The 18,246-nt window shown below is 48.4% G+C and overlaps 1 protein-coding gene across 2 annotated transcripts in view; it reads left to right on the top strand.

Annotated features, from left to right (window-relative positions):
• Nucleotides 1-1,942: 1,942 nt before the first annotated feature.
• Afap1l2 (actin filament associated protein 1 like 2) overlaps nucleotides 1,943-18,246 on the top strand; it is a 105,182-nt gene continuing 88,878 nt past the window's right edge. The window contains exons 1-2 of one of the 2 annotated variants that reach the window (XM_063244776.1): nucleotides 1,943-2,416; nucleotides 8,500-8,553. In XM_063244776.1, the coding sequence (XP_063100846.1) occupies nucleotides 2,401-2,416; nucleotides 8,500-8,553 (70 nt within the window). In that variant the 5' untranslated portion in view covers nucleotides 1,943-2,400. The remainder of the gene's footprint in view (nucleotides 2,417-8,499; nucleotides 8,554-18,246) is intronic. The other variant, XM_063244778.1, reaches the window with a different exon arrangement.

Genomic DNA, 18,246 nt, shown 5'->3' with positions numbered 1-18,246 from the left:
CTGCCAAGTTACAGCTGTTGGAAAAGCCTCAACTAAGGGGTGTGATACAGCACAGGATTCAGAACCAGGAAACTTGATTTTTCTTTTATTTTTTTGAGCCCTTGTTCTGAAAGGTAACTCTGAGGCTCTAACTTCTTTGTGTCTTCATCTGGAGAATAGAGACACTGACTGCTGGCTCTTAGCACTAGCCCAACCTCATGCCCTTGTGGGAGGGCCTGGGGCCCTCTGGGTGGGTCTGGATCTTGTAATCTTGCCATGCCAGCCCCAGGGCCAGAGTATGGCCAAAGGTGACCAGAGGCTGAGACCTCTTTGTAAGTGTGAGCTGCACAGTCCAATTCTTCATGAGAATTTGAAAGGAAACTGGGGTCCCCTCATAATAGTCCCCAAACATTGTGGACTAGGAGGTGGCACCTGGCTGTAAGACAGTCCCAGGGATTCGGTGACACTGTCCATGGCTGCAAATGGCAGGGTCAGCTTCAGCAGCTCTCCCCTCCCTCACACACTGTATTCAGCTTTATCCTTCCCACCTAGCATCCCACTGCCCCAGGACTTCTCTCCTGGGCCTTCTGTACTCTAACTTGGAGGGATCCTTAGGGATCCCCAGTGTCCTATCCTCTCCAGAACTGCCCACTCCCATGGACAGACAGCTCGGTGCATGCATGCCCACCTCTCCAACCTCACCTTATCCACCCCTGGTTTCTGCCTTTTGGCTTCAGCAACAGAACTGGCTGACCTTGGAAGCTAAATCCCCAGCCTCGGCCCCTGCTTTGCTCTTTTCTGCCTCAGAGACTGTGCTGGTACCATCTCTCCTGGTACCTCCTTAGCTCCAAGTCAGTCAGGCCAACTCCTCTTCCCAGACACCCTCAGTTTCTCCAGGTTGGCTCACCTGTGTTCCCCTCTTACCAGAGGACATGCCTGGCTGTGTAAATATGGTTCACTTGTCTGTGTGCTCTGAGATGGTAACAGATACCCCAGTGCTTCCTATGAGCCCCAAGAAAGTGTGGCAAATGCACATTTGGAAGCAGACAGCCCTGGATATAACACCTGCTCCGCTCTTTTCCAGTTGCGTCACATGGGTAGGTCATTTTACCTCTTTTAGCCTCATTTTCTTCAACTCTATGACATGGATACTACCCACTTCAAAGGGTTATTGGGAAGATTAAAGGCAGGGCAGGTAAGCCCTCAGCACCCCACCTGGATGGCAGGGAGGGCTCTATCCTGTTAGCTGCTCCTGTGACTAAGTATTTCTGCAGATTGCTGGGGCAGGTCGCCAAACAACAGAACTCTAAAACTGCTGTTCCAAGGAAGAATTAGAAACTCTTAGAAAACGACAAATCTTCCTTGTGTTTTTTTTTTTTTCTAGGAAAATGGAAAATTTGTCCAGCAATCAGGCATCCAGCACAAGCCATGTTTTGTTTTATTTTAAAGTGAAAACCCAAACATTTTAAAGAAAAACCTGGATCTCTTTGAGAGGCAGATCCCAGATGAGACCAAGAGTACAGTGGTGCCGCTTGGGGCGGGAGGGGGGGTGAGGGTGTGGGGTGGGAGGTGGTGGGGGGCGCACAGGATGGACTCAGACCTAGGACTGAACTTTCTGTGGAATCGGTGCCACCTCTCCAGGGCAGTGAGGCGTTGAGCTGCCCTGGAAACCCTGCGCTCCTGGACCAGCCAGGCGAGGTGGCCCTGGACATTTCTACCCCTTCTCAGAAGAGCCTGGAGCCCTGAGAAACCCAGAAGCAAACAAAGCAGCCAATAGAGGTTTCCGTACGTCCTAACTTGGGTGCGCTGAGCAGCTGCCCACAGACGATGCAGGAGGGTGGGAGTGATTCCCAAAGGACCGGGGGCAGGCGCCCCACCCCAACCCTTAAGGCGCCCTTCCAGGGAGAGCGGCTGAGGACGGAAGCGAGTTGACTCCAGGGAAGCAGGAGGCGCTCTCCGCACGTCTTCACGTCGGGGCTCGGACCTCAGTCTCCGCCTCCCGGTATTGGGCTTTCGGTCCCCAGGTCCCCACAGTTGGGCAAACAGATCTAGCAGGCCCACGGGCGCTCGCTCCTCTGGGAGCCGCCCCAGCGTTTGGAAACTACCCAGCGTGTTCCCTCCCGCCGCCCCCGGGCCGGGACTTGAAGGAAGTGCTAGGCAGCGGGGCGAGGAGCCCAGTCCCGGGTGCTGATGCGCCGGACTTGAGCGCTGACCGTCCACCCCACGGGCCGCGGAGCGCCCTGGCCGGGTCGGGCCGAGTCCGAGCGCCTGGAGCGCGCCGGACGCTGCAGGAGGCCCGACCGTGATCGTGACCTCACGGGGAGGGGCCAGCGCGGCGGGCCGGGCGCGGAGCCGAGCACCCAGAGCGCAGCCCCGAGCCGAGCCGACCGAGCGGCGCAGGAGAGCGCACGCCTGGCCCCGATGGAGCGGTACAAAGGTGAGGGCGCGGGTACCCGATGCGGCGCGCACCCCAGCCCCGCCCGGCTCTGCGCAGGGAGGGAGGACGAGGGCTGGTCCCCGCAACTGGAGTGGACAGAGCCGGCAGTCCCCACCCAGGAGTCCTTGAACCCGGCGGACGCGACAGCGACCTGGGCCGGGCAGGTGGGCTCCTAGGAGGTGGCTACGGCCCAGGTCCTTTGCCCTTCGCGCCCGCAGAGTGCAGAGGTCGGTGTGAGGCTGTTCACCTGCAGGAGACAGGGCGTGCGCGCCCTCTTCACCCCCACTCTTACTCTGCCGCCAGAAAAAAAATGAGTGGAGGAGGCCTCCAGTAAGGTGGCCGCCGTGCCTCAGTGCTGGGGGAGAAGGGCCACGCTGTTGGGTCCTGTCGCACGAGGACAGCCGGGGTAGTGGGCTTCGTGCAGATCCCCTGAGAGAGCCTGCTTAGGGAGGAGAAAAGAATCTAGGCTGGTGGGGTGGGCTCATCGGGCCTCCCTAGACGTCCCGCAGCTTGGGTAAGCTTTCTCTCCCAGTCCTGTCCGCTCCACACCCCCAAGCTGGGTGTGGCGTGGGTGTAGGAGGCCGGGTGGGGTGCCCAGCAGGTGGAGCGGTGGCTCGGTCCAGCGCGCAGCTGATCGAGTTTTGCACTTGGCCAGGACCTGAGAATCCTGGCCAGACTCTGGCGGGTGGGCCCTGTGGAGTCCGTGCCCAAGTAGCACCCGTTTTCAGAGCCTGGGCATGGAGTCTAGAAGCCTCGGACAGCAGCTGCCCCTTAAACTTCACCCTGCGGGCGTTTCCAATACGCCTTTTCTTCTGAAGAACCTCTTGTGCTGTCTTGGCCAAAATTGTGAGAAAATACTCCTGTATTTGTTTTCCCTCTGGAGAGGAGGAAAAAAATAAGGGAGAATGATCAGATTCGCAAGAAATCAGTCCCGCGAGGGTTTCTTATTTCTGAAACGGACATGAAAGGGCTTTAGGGACTCGCTTTATTTCTTTGAACCGGTGGTTTCTTTTGACTTTCATTTTTCCCGTCTTTGTCGTTTGGTTACTGCTGAGGACTAAAGACCCAAATCCTAGCTAGGCTTCACCTGTGAAGATAAGGGCTTGGCCTGCTGCAGGCCAGGCGCTGGCTGAGGTGGGCAGGAGGACTCAGTTAACTGGCAATTTTTGATTGATTCCTTTCTATGACCGGTCCCTGGAGCCTCGATATATTTCTAACTGGGTGGAGTTTTCAGACCTAAGGTTAACAGAAGTACTGGCCTTTTAGCATCTTTTTAGCTCCCAGAATTGTGAAGCTGAGAGGAGGTTGATCCCAGACTGAGGGCCCTGGTTAAGGACTGAACTCAGCAATAGCAGGATAGCAGGTGGGGTCTTTCCAAGTGCCTACTTTTTTTTTTTTTTTAAGACAGGGTCTCACTATGTACTGTATTTCAGGCTGGCCTTGAATTCCTGGCAGTCCTGCTTCAGCTTCTCTGAGTGCTAGCATGACAGGCATAGGACATCTCACAGTGTTTTTAGTACCTAAGGCTTCTTATTATTTGCAGATTTTCCTGTTAATAGTTTCTGACTTGGCCAGGTGAAACCTCTTGGTTTATCTTTTTTGCCTCAAGAGCTGAAAATCCTCCTACCCTTAAAGAGGGTCAACAGAGAGTGTCCTGTTAGCAGAAAGACTTCTGTTTGTTTGTTTTTTGTCTTTTTCATTTTTATCAGTACCGGGGATCAACTCACAACCCCTGCTTGCAAGGCAGGTGCTTATGCCGCTGAGCTAAATCCCCAGCCCCTAAGACTTCTGTTTGTTTTGGGAAACACATGTGTCTGCCTCATTATCTTGCAATAAATCAGGCACACAGAGCTAAATGGATAAATTTGAGAATTATCTAGATTGTGAGGTTCATCCCACTCATTTTCCACTGTTTGACTCACAAGGGAAAAAAAAATCTTTATTTTGAGTCTCACTGGTGTCATGCTCCAATATTTTTGTTTTACCTTTCAATTAGGAATTTGAGGCTCTCACCCTTCCCCAGGGATGTAGATTTCCTCCATTCTTTTGAGAGGCAGATACATTGTGCTCTGGAAACTTACTGAGTAGAAACTGCAAAATGAAATTTGTGTAAAAGGAAGGATCTCTGATGAGCTAGTGTCATGACAAGAATCAGTGGTCTTGTCGGGTGTGGTGGCTCACGTCTGTAATCCCAGCACTCAGGAGGCTGAGGCAGGAGGATCATTGGGAGTTTGAGACCAGCCTGGGCTACAAAATGAGCTCAAGGCCAGCCTGAACTGCATAGCGAGACCCTGTCTCAAAAAAAAAAAAAAAAAAAAAAAAAAAAAAAAAAAAAAAAGAGTGGTCTCTCACTTGTCAGAGATTGGGAGCTTTTTAATTTTTAAAATCCAAGATTGAATAGTTATGCACAAACTAGGTGTAATGTTTTAAACAATAAAGTTAAATGAAAAACCAAGGTTTATTTTGCTTCTCAGAACCTATGTAAAAAATTATAAAGCACAATTCTTATGATAATGCCTCCTATGCTTTTAAGTTCCAAATTTCTCCAGATAAGTAGAATATTCACCTCTGTCTTTAGATTCTCAAAATGTTTTTTTCTGCTTTGTCATCTTAGGAAGTGGTTGCTATAGGAGGAATTGTTTTTCCATATTCCCCAGCCTACTTGTTAACCATTATACATTCTCCAAAAATTAGGAGATCCTTTACATTTTCGTGTTTTCGCTTGAACCCCCATTGCCGTGTAGGATGTAAAGAGAGGCCCAGAGCTAAATCATTGGACCATCACCCTGCATCTCATCCAGAAAACCTTTCCAGACGTTCCTCCCAGTCCTTTCCAAGCCCTTCTGCTAGATAGCTGTGACTTTCTCAAGCAATAAAAAGGGGTGTGGAGTATGTGGGTTCCCTTTCTACAGTGATGGAGCTTTCATGAAAGTTGCCATAAAAAAGTGATGATACAGTTGGCATGTCTTATATATGAGTCTCTTGGTGCTGTATAAGCAGTGTGAACCTGGCGGGGGTGATGCACACCTATAATCCTAGCCTATGGAAGGCTGAGGGAGGTCTGCTGCAAGTTCAAGGCCAGCCTGGGCTACATAGTGAGTCTAGGCCAGGGTGAACTACATAGTGAGACCTTGTCTAAAAAAAAAAAGAAAAGAAAAAAAGGCAGTCAGATCCTTACAAATGTCCCAGATATGGTGCCACATCCTACAGGGTACCTTGAAAAGATTCCCATCCTTGCGTGTTTACATATTTATGGCTCTCCTAAGAGCATCCTGGATTCCTGTACATGAGTCCATTGGCTGAACTCGCCTCCTGTGGTCAAGGATTCTGGTTCCTATTGCTCTCCCAGCTGGTGAATGGGTCTGGAGCCAAGTGTGACTGACCTACTATCTGTGGATTGTGCTGGAAACATCATGCCTGAGCTTCCTGTAGTTGCATCACACTTGGATCTCAATAGGCCTGGTGGAGATACTCAGAGTTCACTTTGAAGCAGAGTAATTGGTTGACACTGTGATTCCTCTTTTCCTGTGTTCTCTGGTTTCTGAGTCTAATCCCTTGCTTCCCCATTTTGCTGTAGGGTCCTGGAGGTGGAGAGAAACTGTAACGAGTCAGCCAGGCAAATGCTTGAAGGCTTATCTGGGGCTTCAGAAATCTGTGGTCAGGGAAAGTCCAAAAAGGAAAAGCTAATTAAGAGAGATGGGCAGATTGATAACCTGCATTTCATTTTCTAGAATCATATTTTCCCATGCCTGTAGGCTTAAGTTTCTCTTTATCAAATTTCGTCCCAAGATAGTAGTGGCTTTTTTTTGGTTTTGTTTTGGTCTTTTTGAGACAGGGTCTCTATGCAGTTCAGGCTGGCCTTGAGCTCAATTTGTAGCCCAGGCTGGTCTCAAACACACAATGATCCTTCTGCCTCAGCCTCCCGAGTGCTGGAGTTACAGGAGTGAGCCACCAAGCCTGGCTACTAAGATAGTAGTGGCTTTAAACCTTAGCTGCACATGGGTTCCTCCAGGGCCCTCTTAGTACCGATGAGAGGATGGGACATAGATGTGTAGGCCTTGCTCAGCATTCTGATTTGTTTAGGAGGATAGCTTGGGCATTGTAGTTTTAAAGATTCTGCAAGTGACCCTAATAGTAGCCACATTTGAGAATCGTATTTCCTTTAAGAAATGAAATGCCAAAACAGAAAAAAAGTGTAGCTGTCCCTTGGTTCCTGGATCCCCAAAGATGCTCAAACCCTCACATAAAATGGTGTAATATTTGCAAATAACCTACACACATCCTGCTGTATATTTTTAATCATTGCCATTACTTATAGTATCTAGTACAATAGAAATAAACAGTTGTTATCCTGCATTGTTTAGAGAATAATGACAAGAAAAGTGTCCATGTTTATTACAGATGCAACCATCACAGGGCTGTCTGCCTAACACTGTGAGCAATGACATAAAATATTTTTCCGCAATTCCTTTTGCGCCTTGCTTGAACCAGAGATTGCTGTGGAGTGCAGACCGTAATTACACGGATGTGATCCTTACCTGGAAAAACTAACAACTGTGGCACGAGATGCCACAAACTCAAATTTTGTAAAACCTGTAGAAATCAAATATAATTTACCTTCAGCTATGTTAGGCTTTAATGGCCTATGAGAATGCTGTTTCAAAACATCTGAATTGTGCTTCCGAGCTAATCCCAAGCTTGGGGTTTGTTCATTGTACTTGACCCTGAGCCCTCCTGACTGTGAAGCTCTTTGTGTGGGCGCCCTTGATGCCATGAAATGCAGTGGTCTCAGACAGAGACACTGAGAGGTCAGTGTTGGTACAGAAAGGCCCATGTGTGGGGGGATTCTGCTTGGGCCCTTGTCCTCTTCTGAAGGGCAAGGAGATTTGGGAACTGGACCGGTTCCAGAACAATTAAAGGGCCAGGAGGGGCCAAGGCGCTTCAAAGCTGAGGAAGTTGTGCCCGTTTTCTTCAAAATCCCTTTAATGACAGGAAATGGTTCTCTAAAGATTTCTCCGGGGGAGGGAGATTTTCCCCAAACCAAGGGAGGATGGCATGTTTGGTGGGGAAGGAGGGCAGCCATGGACAGTTGAGAAGGCAGCAGCACAGGAACCTGGAGATCCAAGGGCTCCATGTCTTTGATCAAACCCCTGAGGACTCTAGGTCTCAGTTTCCCCATCCAGAGAACCATGTGAGTGTTCTCCGTGTGACCCTCCAAGCACTCTTCCATGCTGGCTGTTCTGTGGTCGCTGAGGAATCTGGAGGGGGGATGTGTCTGGGGAGGAGAGTGATGTGAGGGAGGGAAAAGGGGTGGGTCACCCCCACAAGGGTCAGTTTAGGATTGTGATTCTTATAAATAAAACCAATTTCCTGTTGAGACAGGGAGAGTTGCAACTTGGTGGGAAAGAGGATGCCATAGGCTATGTGAGGAATTTATCTCTCAAGGACTTGTATGTGACTGTGTCGCCAAAGATTGTTTAGCTCAGAACCATGTCTGCATCTGAAACAGAAAATTACTCCCTCCAGTTTAAGAGACAGGTCAGCTGAATTTGCAGAGATGAAGCCACAGTCCAAAGAGTCCGAAACAGGATCCGAGACCCTTGAGAACTGAGCTTCTGAGAGGAGAATTCCTGTTCGAGAATTTGTTTGGACTCCTTCCTTCTCACTGTCCTGTCAGCCAGGAAGCAACTAGCTGCTCACTTAAACTCTCAGACCTCAGGACCAAACCCATGAGTTTTTCCTTCTACAAAGCTTCCCCTGGGTCCCCTCATTGCTTTTGCTCTAGCTGATTGCTTTTGCTGATACATTGTAGATGTTGCATTAATGGTATGTTGTCTTAGAATTACATGTATATATCTGTTTGGCTGCTAGGTTAGGCTTCTTCAGAGACAGGGACTTTGTCTTTCCCTTCCAAGATACCTTCCCAGTCCCCAGTCACATAGCAGGGACCAGGAATGTAATCAGTGAAGAGCAGACCTGGTTTGGGAAGAGAAATCTCAACCCCAAATCCGGAAAGTGGAGATGTGAGCCAAGGTGGCTGCCCTGGGCTTCCCCGACTTGAGCCTTCTTTCTGTCTGTTCCAGCCCAGGGGTGTTGCTGTCTGGTGGTACAGAGAAGGATCCTGCAGGTCTCTGCCTGTGAGTATGAGCCTATCTGTGCCCTCTGCAGCAGCTCCCCTGGCCCTTGGGTGCCCGGAGTACAGACCTGGAGCTTGGCTCATCCCGTGTGTGGATGGCAGGCTGCGGAGAGCATCAAGCCCTACGCCAGTCTGGGCACTCTGGGGCTAGGGGTTCTAATCTGGCTTTTGCAACTAACTTGCTGTGTGACGTTGGGCAAGTCAAGCTTCCTGGTCCTTATTTCCTCCTCTGTGCCAGTGAGGGTAGTGATGACTAATCTGCCCCCTGGGATACTTGGCTGAATAATTCAGAAGAGCTATTTAGGAATACTTTGAGAAAAGGAATGTTAAACACACTCAGGGGGCATGTACCCTAGGACATCTGTGATGTATGCTGTGTGGGAGTCCTTCCAGTTAACTTGGGTGCCAGCTACACCCATCGTGTTCTTTTTTCAAAGCTTTTGGGAGCTCAGTGTTAAGGCTGTTGCCTCAGTTCCTAGTCATTCTTGTTACCCAGACACAGCAGCCTTGGAAGCCTGCTCTGCTGGCTGGAACAGTGCAAGGGAGGGGGAAGTCCTCATTGCACTCAGCCTGGTCCTGCCCGACTTCTCTGATGCCTCAGGTCATTGACACAGAGACCCTTAAACTCTAATGGTAGCTTTGAGCTTTTTGCTAATTTTTATCCCTTGCTTCTCAATTTCTCCTTGGTTGCAAAATTAACCAGAAACATTGAGTAGCGGGGAAGGAGACTGTACCGAGGAGACAGGAAAGAACTAAGATAGCCCTGATGCCATGGACAGAGGAGTGCAAAAGCAAAATGAATCATGGTGCCCTAATGTCCCTACTATGTATGGGGCTGAGTATTAGAGAGGAGTGGGGATGGAGCCCCATCCCCAGCTGAAACCCTGAGACCCCAGAATTTCCTTCTCACTTTCTCAAGGCCCTCTTAGGGACTTAGGGCAGCTGCCTGTGGAGGTTGTGGAAACCCAACCCCAGCCAATTACAAATCAACTTTCTGCCAGTGATTAAACCCAACAGTCAGCTGTTAGCTGGAGAGAGTACCCTGATATGCACATCGGGCCCCGGAGAGGCCTGTCCAAGGTCAGGTGACAAGCTGTCGCCATTTTCATGGGACCTTGCTGGTTTTACCACTGAAAGTCTGACATCCCAGGAATGCCTTTACTTTTGGGCAAAACCGACACTATATATTCCCCTATTCCCAAATCTTAGCTTTATTGAATGCTTCTAAGTCAGGCATTTGGTTTATCTATTGCAAAGGTGAGCTAGAGCCAGTGATTTGTTCTTTGATAAAATCTGAGGCTAAAAGATGAGTAGATAATAACAGACTAAGCGTACACACCAGACTCACAAGCCCACACAGTGTGATTTGGCATACCTTTCTGGAAAAGGCAGAACTACTTGAGGAGATAGGACACATATGAGTACCATGGTTGCTGGGGCTGGGCTTCATGGACCCCAAAGGGATACAAAGGACATTATTGGAATATTAGAATTGTTCAGTAGCTGTATTGTGGTGGTAGTGGTGGTAGTTACCCAGCTACATGTATTTGTTAAAAGTCAAACTACGTAGCTAACAGAGGAGCCCTGTTTCTTTTTTCTTGTATGTAAATGACACATGAGTCCACCTGCCTTTTCAAAACTCCCAGTCAGTTAAATGCAATGATGCATGCCTGTAATCCTAGCACTTAAGAAGCTGAGACAGGAGGATCTTGAGTGTGAGTCTAGACTAGGCTATGTAGTGAGATGCTATCTAAAAGACCAATAAATAAATAAAGCACCCTATCACAGTATGATTCTGCAGAATCAAAGGATCCCATGAGACTGATCATTGCAGGTTGTAAAAAAACATTGCAGGTTGGTATGTTTGTGCCTGTGGTGGAGCTGGAGGAAGAGCAGAAGGGTGTGAATTCTGGCACCAGAGAGAAAGATAAGGGCTCCTGCTTGACAGTGCCCCAAATGCCTGAGATTGTATCAGTGGGCACAATCACTGTACTACTGAAAGTTACCCCGCCACTTAAAGAAGAGGAAGAGAGATTCCCAGCAGCCGATGAGCTCACCAGGGCCTGAGGTACCAGAGCAGTGGCTCTAGGTTCCCTGCTGGGAGCTCTGCTGCTTCCCACACATGGATCTAATGCACTGGCTTTGGCAGCCTTTCTGCAAGTCTTCTTGATCTTCAGTGAAGTTACTGGACTGGAATTGACTGCCCAAGTCTGCACCATAATTATTTCCTGGTTGACTATCTGTTGTTAGCAATGCTGCTTGTTTACCCTAGCTAGGATTGATTTTGAAGGGGAAGAACCCATGAGGTTTCCAAATAATGCATCTAATACCATGTGTACCATGTGATGTAAAGAGTTAGTCCTTTGTTTACAAGCAAGGAGAACCCTCATCATATGAGGACATCACCAGCCCTCACTGCACCAGCTCAGGGGACAGGATATGGTGTCCTCCAAGAATGAAGGCATATCACTTTGTTGGTTCTCATTAAATTTTGAGACCCTTTATTTTCCTTTATTTTTTAAAATCAAAACCCATGTCAAATCAGCCAGTTCTTCAGGTAAATTTTGCTGGGCTCTGTCTCCTGGGAAGGTGGGTCTTCATTAAATACAATGGATTGTACAGCTTGGAGTGTTCATCCATTGAGGACCAGGTTATGATCTGCTGTGAAGTTACTAGGAAGATTTCACACATGCAACTCCTCTTAATCACACATAAGCCACTGGTCACCCACAAGTGTACTTTTCTGTTGCACTTGTCCTGGGATGTTTTGGAAGAATTACAGAGTATACCTGGTATAGTCCTTAGTTTCTGTTGTCTTGAGATTGTTGATAGGGCAGAGGTTGGAGATGCAAGAAGTTGTTTTGTGCAAATTTGTAGTGAAATTTCCTGGATGTAGGGTCAGGTGTAGCTTGAGGCCGGTCTGCCTAAGAAAGACCAAGCTTGGGGCACTTTGGTCTGAGGGCAAGAATGGGAGGGCTGTCTTATGCAGAGGGGCAGTTGAGAGTGTGTGGTGAGGAGATTCAGATACATCCTTACCTAGATTGTAAACCACTGCCCCTATGTCCCAGGGCTACTCCGTGTGCTGGCATCCCTTTGGTTTGGGGGATGGCATCCCTTTGGGTGTGGGGGGCTTCCTGCTAGACCAACAAAAGTGGGAATCTGGCCATTTCCTTCCACCCCCTTCCCCCACCCAGTTTTTACACAAGATTTATTCATGTCAACTGTGTTCAAGTCCCCAGATGGGGGCAGAAAAAAAAAGATTGTGTTGAATGAGCTTATTGTTTGGAAGTTTCACTGACTTCTTTTATTTAATGCCCACAGTCCTAGAACATATTGAGTTGATTTATGAATTTCAAATCTGGTCTTTTCGGAAAAGACTCTGCTAGAGTTAGTATCCCTGGTTGCAGAGCTGACACCTTTTTGGTGGCAAGTTTGCTTGGGGCATCTCAGCTTCATGCTCTTGGATCGCCTTGAGGGTAAATATTCTGTTCTAGCCCAAGACTCCCAGTGAGCTGGAGAGCATTACCACTCTATGGCTTTCTGTATGGTCAGCACCTTTGTGGTGTTCTCCACTAACACTTACTTTGAAAAAATAAAGATGTGCTGTGCCACTTGGCACTGCTAGCCTTTTGTGGCTCCTACTTGGCTTTCTTCCTTCCTTTCCTTCTTTCTTTTCCTCCTCTCTCCCTTCCCCTTCCTTCTCTCCCTCTCTTTGTCCTCCTCACCTCCTTCTACCCCTCCCCTTTGTGGTGGCAAGGGCTGGGGGTTGAGCCCAAGGCCTTTACACTGACCTATACCTTTAGCTCTTTTTTATTTTGAGATAGGATCTTTCTAAGTCTCTAAGTTGCCCAAGCTAGGCTTGAATTTTTCATCCTTCTGCCTCAGCCCCACAGAATGTTGGGACTATAGGTATGTACCACCCCACCTGTTTCTTGCTAAAAGGTGAGGAAATAAAGGATGGCAAAAGCGCATCTGTTGGGCAGAAGCACTAGGTATCAAGCAGCCTCATGCCTGTCACTCTTGTCTGTTACAGTATGGCCACTCCTTGCTGGGCACAGCAGAGCTGGCCCTTCAACCTCCCTCTATGCCACAGCCATACTGGACTCCTACTTATTGCCCACTCTGAACTTTTGCAAATGCCCCAAATGTGCTCCTCACAGGGCTGCCTGGCAAGCTTATAAGTCCCTGTTACTCAGCCTTGATGCTTTGCTCTCCGCATATGTTAGAGAGGACGTCCCTACTGTTTGTGGCCTGGAGGCTGAGGATCACCAGGGAGATGGTCAAGTGCAGTGGTGTATAGGGCTGCAGCACAGCTGCATGGTGATAGTTCCAGGTGACTGAAGCCTTAGGGATCGGCTAAGAGAAATATCAGGGATACTTGAGCTGGGTGGGTCTCATGCCTCACTGGAGTTGATGGAAATCAGTCTCTGGCCTGGAACAAAGAAGGTTAGGCTGATCCATGTGCACCAGAGAGTGTGGGCTGCTTGGTTCTGCCTGGTGGGGCTGCATGCAGGCCCTCAGTCTCCCTCTTTCCTCTTTCTTGTTCTTTTCTTGACTGTCTCCTACTTCCTCCCCTTCCTTTTTCTGCCAGTTCCATTTTGCAGGGAAAAGAGATTTCATGGAAAAATCCATGAAAAAAGACCACCTACCCCTCTCCTGTCCCCAGGTCTCTGGTAGTCAGTTTCTTATTGCAAGCTGAGTAGCCATAGTCAGAATTCCTTGCCTCCAGTAAGGTACCCAGGGCTTCTTAATATATCGCTCCCACCTGAAGAGAAGCCAAGAACTTCAGGACAGCTCTGCTGCTCTTCAGGTCCACAGGCATTTCCATACAGGGCCTGTTGCAGAGAATGCCAAGCTCTGCAAGCCTCAGGGCCCAAGCAGCTTGCTAACCTGGGACCCTGCCAGTCCCATCTGGCCTCGTTCAGGTGAGCATCTTGATTACCAGGACAGGGAGCTCTTACCTTCTTTCTGTGGGTCCTTAAAGGAATCTCTTGACCACCACAGGAAGGGGTAGGATCAGTAGTCCCAGCCTGTGTGTGGCCACTCCCTCTGCCAACCCATGCTCTTTGGAAACAAGAGTCAGAGGAGGGCCAGGCCAGGCTGTGCAGGGGGAGCATGAGAACACTGCATTGTTTGGATAAAAGTTCCAAGCACAGGGACTCAGCATTGACTAAAATAATTTTCCCATTGACCTCCTGGCTTCCCAGTGGGCAAGCGCCCATCTCGCATCATCTGATGTTGGTTTGGTGTGTGTCACTGTAAACAGTTCTGTCTGGGAGCAGATCTCTGAGAGTTATGGGATCCAGGTGTTGCTTTGGCCGCCACATGCTAGTTCCCTAGAGAGTGGAAGGCCGTTGTGTTCTCAGAGGGAGAATGTAGCTGCTGCTGTTGAGACCAGATCCCCCAGGAGCGTGGCTCCCTTTCTGTCCCCTCTGCAGGGCTCCACTCCGGAATGGAAGGTGTTTTGGGGATTCCAGTTTATTTGAAAATCTCTGAGCAGTGAACTTTTGCTTCTCTGACCCACATTAAGAGTGCGAACTCCTAGGCTCTTTCAAGTGTGCAGAGAAGCACAGGATGCTTGTGGATAAAAGCAAACCAACATCTCATGTTCTCTGTGGGAGGCTGGGGCTCACTGACCAGGACAGATGAGTGGACTCGGTCAGTTTCAGCATAACATGGACCATGGCAGTGGGAGCCTGTCTTGTCATTCTAAGCAAAAAGTATAAGCGGCCTTGGACAGTTAATGACTTCCCTGTCCCTGCCAATAGGGTTGGGAGTTATCCCAGAACAAAAGTAGGTGGGGATGGTATTGGAGACTACCCTTGGTAGATTGGGTGACTGGGGGGAAGCCCTGCCTTGGATGCCTGACCCACTCCTCCCCCTGTAGCCGTAAGCATGCACACACATGGGTGGAGGAGAAGTGGGTGGGATAACAGTCAGCCCATTTCCTCAAACTGTATACCAGCTGCCTTCAGAAGTAAGACTGTTGTCCAACAAGATCATCTTCCTGCTGAGGCTGAAGTTGCATGCAGGAGAGAAAGTTCTGGAGTCCTGGCTCTGCTGGGATGGAGGGACTGGTTCCTCGAGACGCCTGCACACCTGGCTGCCATGTGTCTGTGTACAAGGATTTCTTCTCTGGTTTGAAAAAAATAAGGGCAGTCACATAGCTAGAGCAAAATGCTACCACTATTGAGTGTGAGAGTGGTTTAGATTTAGGAGGAAACAGCTGACTGGCAGGGATCCTGGTGGGGTCTTAGGGGGATTCTCATGTGTCATTATGACTCTGTTTGGTACATTTCTGGCTCAAGTACATTTGGCAGTCAAGGCATTTTGTGGCTGAGAATTGAGGGCAAGAATGGAAACTCTTCTTTCTTTCAGAACAATCCTGACTCTTCCTTACCTGCCTTGATAGTTTAACTTGGATGTGTATGAGCATTTCTCTTTCTAGGATTTCCTGTCAGGAGTTCCTTAGAGATGTTAGCACACCAGAGTAAGAAAAGTCCAGATTTCTAAGGCCCCTGAACCAGGCCTTCTTCCTTGGGCAGAGGCAGTGCCTGGCAGGGTTCTCCAGTGGCTTTGGAAATATGAAGGAAGCAAGCTGTGCCTGTACCACACTGGAGAAAATCTGAGCTCTTTTCCTGTGTGTCCAGTCTCTGCAGTCATTCCTGTCCTCACGCTGTGTCCCAGCCGCGCTGGACTCCTCATAGCTACTTACCTTGGCTTTTGCATGTGCTGGTCCATTGGCCTGGAGTGCCCTCCCCTCAGGACTGCCTGACAAACTTATTTGTCAGGGCTCATTGAGCCTTGACGCCTTGACCTTGAGCACAGCTTGTCCAAGCTCTTAACCCTCAGTGCCCTTTGCACCACAGTCACTGTGGCAGTGTCTGAGCTGCTGGGTGGAAGGTCTGTATCTCTAGCAGGCTATAAGCTCCTTACGGATCAATGATGTTATTCCTTGTGTTCATAGCACCTAACCCCATGTGTGATATATTATGAGGGCTCAAGCAACAGGACTTAGATGGCTGAGACATGGTGGTTTTTCTAAGGCTTTCTGAGAATTGGTTTGTGTCAAGGTTAAAGGGCCTTGTTCAACTGTGGAGAACCTGGACAGCTGCCAGATAGGTACCCGGTATTTACAGTGTCTAAAATCTGGAGATTAACATTTAGGATATATTAGAAACTCCTGCATATCAACCAGTGAAAGGAAGAAATAGCAATAGAAGATAAAGGGTAAACAGGTGTTTATACATGAGGAAGCCATCAGAATACTAACAAGCATCTAAAGAAATATCTGGGTTCCTGGAGTTATCAGAGACAGCTCATCCAAAACAGCCACCTAGTAGGCTGGCACAAACGTGCAACACTTACAGGGTTGTTGAGATCCATTGTGCTCATACCCTGCTAAGGGGTGCAGGTAATGCTGCCAGTCTGGAAAGCAGGCAGGCTTTTGTTGGTTGCATTGAAAATGCACTTACCATATGGCATAGCAGTTCCCAAAGAAGTGTGTGCTCAGGCCCTTCAGGCAGGTCTGAGGCAGACTCTGCAGGATCATTTGTTGTAGTGGAGAGTTAGAAGCCTTCATGGTGTCACCTGGGAGAGGGCTGTACGGCATAGAGAATTGTACAACTGCAGAGATAATGGGTCAAATGTTCATCTAGCAAGGTAGATAGATCGTTAGGACATGAGACTGACTGAGGAGTCAGAAGAAGAATGGGAAATTGGACAACAGCATTTATAGCTTTAAAGATGTGTAGAGCTGTATGCATAGAACATAGGCAAACGAAAAGGCGCCTCTGGAATGGTCTTCCAAATGGGTATGAGGAAGAAGGGAAAATTGCAAGAGTTTGCTTCTCATCTACTTACGATACCAGAAGCCTCCAGATACCTGTGAGTTGAGGTGGAATTTGTTGTGTGTGTGGGAAGCACCAGAAACTGAAGCCGTGTGCTGAGGGAAAAATGCGAGGAGATTCCCTGCCCTGTGTCCAGCCTACACAGGAGCCCTTTGCCTTCTCCTGCTGCCCAAGGCCCGTTCCCATGAGATTGTGACCTTTCCCTCTAACTCAAAAGTTTACATTTGGCCTTCACAGAGTGGAAGGTACCAGAATACAATCATCACAGAAGGGAGGCGTTTCTCCTGCCTATACCCGCTTCAGCCAGGATGGCTGGGCTGCCTTTTACAGTTTTGTGTGTCTCAGTTGTCTTCAGCCACTCTGAGTGCCTGTGCTCTTAGTCATCTTTGGGTCTGCATCGCTATCACAGGCCATGGCCGAGAGCCAGAAATCACATGTTTGTCAGATTGAGTAGAAGGCAGTAAAATTGGTTTTCTCCAGTACCTGATTGATTAGACTCTGATGTAGGAGTCCATTTTGTTCCCCTCCACCTTGGATATTGGAAAATTCACTTGAAATCAATATACCCAAGCATTCTTTGTTCCCCCCAGGTTTGCATTATTTGGATGGATTTGATTCCCCATCTCTCTTGTTCCATTGCCTTTATTTCTACTTGAATTAATAATATTGTTTTGGTTTATCTTTTTTTAAAGCTTTTTTTGAGATCTAGGAGCTCATGTGGTAAAGAGTCATTGCAATCAGTATAAGACCCACCTCCACTTGTTCTGCCCAACAATGTGCTCTGGCTGGGCCCAGGAAGCAGGATCTGAGCTGCTGGGGGTTTGGAGCATGGGCAGAAGAGCAGCACTTAACTCCTTTGGGTGTGGACCCAGTGGGTATGCAGCAAATATAGCTGCTAAAAAAGCCAAGAACTAAATAATAAAGTTTTCAGAAAATGGAAGCAATTATGAGATTGGCTCTGATGGTTTGACTATTTTCCCGTTGTTCATTCTTAGGCAGTGGGTGTTACTTATCAATAGGTATCTCCCTCTTCCAGCTGTTCTGCATCTGGCCTGTCCATTTACTGACAGTGTTCAGTTTCAGCTCCATTCTCTGGACCCGAATGCCCAGTTCCTAGGTCCCTGGAATGTTGGTTGCTCAAGTAATGGGACAGTAAAGATTTTCATTTCTTGTTTCTCAAGTTCACATGTTGGTCCCATGGTCCTTTCTGGTTCAAAGGATTTGTGATGTTATGAGCAGAATATCCCCTTTCATACAAAAATTTCCAAGAATTCATACAATAGACATTTTTTTTGTCTTTTTCCTTTTTTTTAATCTAATAGACATTTTTTGAATTTTACTATGTGCCAAGTGTTGCCAAGGTAAGACAGGCATAATATTAAGGTCCCTGTAGCTTATTAGTGGAACTTAGATTCTACTGGAGAAAATCGAATTCTAAATAAGTAAATATAGTTCCAAAAAAGGGATAAGTTTAGATAACAATACGTAACAAAGAAAGCAAGCACTTTGGTGGTGGCAAGCCTGGATCTGCCAGGGTGGCCACAGAGAACCTCTCTGGGAAGGTGACACTTGAATTGAGACCTAAGTGGAGAAGAGGAACCTGCCATGTGGACATCCAGGGTTGAGAGTTTTGGGCAGAGGAAGCAACAAGTGCAAAGGTTTTGAGGCCACCATCGCTAGAGTGGTGTACACTGGAGTCAGACGTAGGAAGGGCTAAATGGAAAGAGCTAGACCCTGCCAGGGAGCTTTGGTCTTACTCTGTGAGGTTCAGTTTCTCAGCCTAGGCCTCATGGCCACTGCCTGTTTGGAATGGCTAGGCTATAACCTGCTAGACTACCTGGGAT

The sequence above is a fragment of the Cavia porcellus genome, unplaced genomic scaffold (genome assembly GCF_034190915.1).
Source record: "Cavia porcellus strain 051 isolate PalLab524CR breed Dunkin Hartley unplaced genomic scaffold, mCavPor4.1 scaffold_2, whole genome shotgun sequence".
NCBI lineage: Eukaryota > Metazoa > Chordata > Mammalia > Rodentia > Caviidae > Cavia > Cavia porcellus.
The sequence above is the reverse complement of the archived record's forward strand: the minus strand, read 5'-3'. Positions and strand labels throughout refer to the sequence as shown.